Below are 1,165 nucleotides of genomic sequence, written 5' to 3'. Positions count from 1 at the left end.
CCCCGTTCCGGCCTCGGTCCGCGCGGCACGAACGCTCCTCATGGTCCGTGACTCGCTCGGCGCTGCCGCCAACGACCACGGAGCCCGCCCGGGACCCTCGACGTGCTTCTCTGCGGACTGGGCGCGGAGAGGGAGCCCCGTTAGAGGTCCCCCGCTCCCTCGTCCATCCTCCCAGGCGCACTCCGAGTCACACGCCGTGTCTCTGCGCCGCCCTGGCCTCCACGGTGGCTCCCTGAGAAGCTGAGGGTGCGGTCCCCATCTTCCCTGGGTGCCAACCCCGGGGCGAGCAGGATGCAGAGCCGCGCGCTCAGCCTTAGGCGCTGCCAAGGGCGGCCGGGTAGGGTTTCCTAGGACCCGCCCACCCCGCCTGTCCAGGCCGAAGCTGCCACCCCCTCGATCAGCGGTAGGCGGGGCTCCGCGCGGGGAGGTCACGTGTGGGTCGCCCATTCCTCCCTCCCCTTCACCCCATCCGAGTTCTGGAATGTTAGCGCTCGAGAGATAAAACACGTCCTATTTTACGGATGGGGAAACTGAGGCCCAGGTAAAAAGCGGGCCAGGCTCCCGCGGAGTTTTTACCAGTGAGGGGACTAGAACCCAACTATACTGACTCCCGGACCCTTTCGGCGACAGGACGTGGGGTGCCTCGCAAGACTGGGCACCTCCGTGCCCCAAAGCGAGCAGTGACTGGCAATTCGAGGGGCTGGGCGCTGCCGGGGTCGGGTGTCCTGGCGCATGGCGCTCTGCTGGTCAGTGCTTCGAGCGCGTACCCCACCTCTAGTGTCAGCCCCGGCTGCCAGCCCTGCCCCTGACGTTCTGGGCACGCGCAGTTGCTGGCGCGGGGCGGGGCCAGCTGGAGTAGGAAGCGTAGGGAGCCGCCTGAGCCCCGCCCCCGGCTGGGCTGGACTCAATGATTGCTCTGTGCACACGTCACTCTGGGAAACGACGGTTTCTCACTGGGTCAGCTGTGGCGCGGCTCCGCCCCACGGCGGAGTAAGGGGTGGGCTATAGGGCCCGATCGCCGCGCTAGGGTGGTGGGCATCGAGGTCCCAGCAGCGGACGAGGGAGGTGCCCCGGTCGCCCAGGATGGGTGGGAATGAAGAGATGTAGCCTTTTAAGTAAGTGTCCTCGCGCTGGCCTCCTCCTGCGCCTCCCCTCCCGCGGGACG

General features: G+C 67.9%; 2 protein-coding genes across 2 annotated transcripts in view; one reads left to right on the top strand and one right to left on the bottom strand.

The window, feature by feature from the left end:
* RGS9BP (regulator of G protein signaling 9 binding protein) overlaps positions 1-734 on the bottom strand; it is a 1,451-nt gene extending 717 nt beyond the window's left edge. The window contains exons 1-2 of the mRNA XM_011948803.1: positions 605-734; positions 34-117 (exon numbers count right to left, since the gene is read on the bottom strand). Coding sequence (XP_011804193.1) covers positions 34-117; positions 605-734 — 214 coding nt within the window. The remainder of the gene's footprint in view (positions 1-33; positions 118-604) is intronic.
* Positions 735-983: 249 nt separating this feature from the next.
* The window catches only part of ANKRD27 (ankyrin repeat domain 27 (VPS9 domain)), a 77,566-nt gene continuing 77,384 nt past the window's right edge, over positions 984-1,165 (top strand). Inside the window, exon 1 of the mRNA XM_011948800.1 lies at positions 984-1,115. The gene's annotated coding sequence lies outside the window, so the exon portion shown is untranslated. The remainder of the gene's footprint in view (positions 1,116-1,165) is intronic.

The sequence above is a fragment of the Colobus angolensis genome, unplaced genomic scaffold, assembly GCF_000951035.1.
Source record: "Colobus angolensis palliatus isolate OR3802 unplaced genomic scaffold, Cang.pa_1.0 Scaffold107, whole genome shotgun sequence".
In the NCBI taxonomy this organism is placed as follows: domain Eukaryota; kingdom Metazoa; phylum Chordata; class Mammalia; order Primates; family Cercopithecidae; genus Colobus; species Colobus angolensis.
The sequence above is the reverse complement of the archived record's forward strand: the minus strand, read 5'-3'. Positions and strand labels throughout refer to the sequence as shown.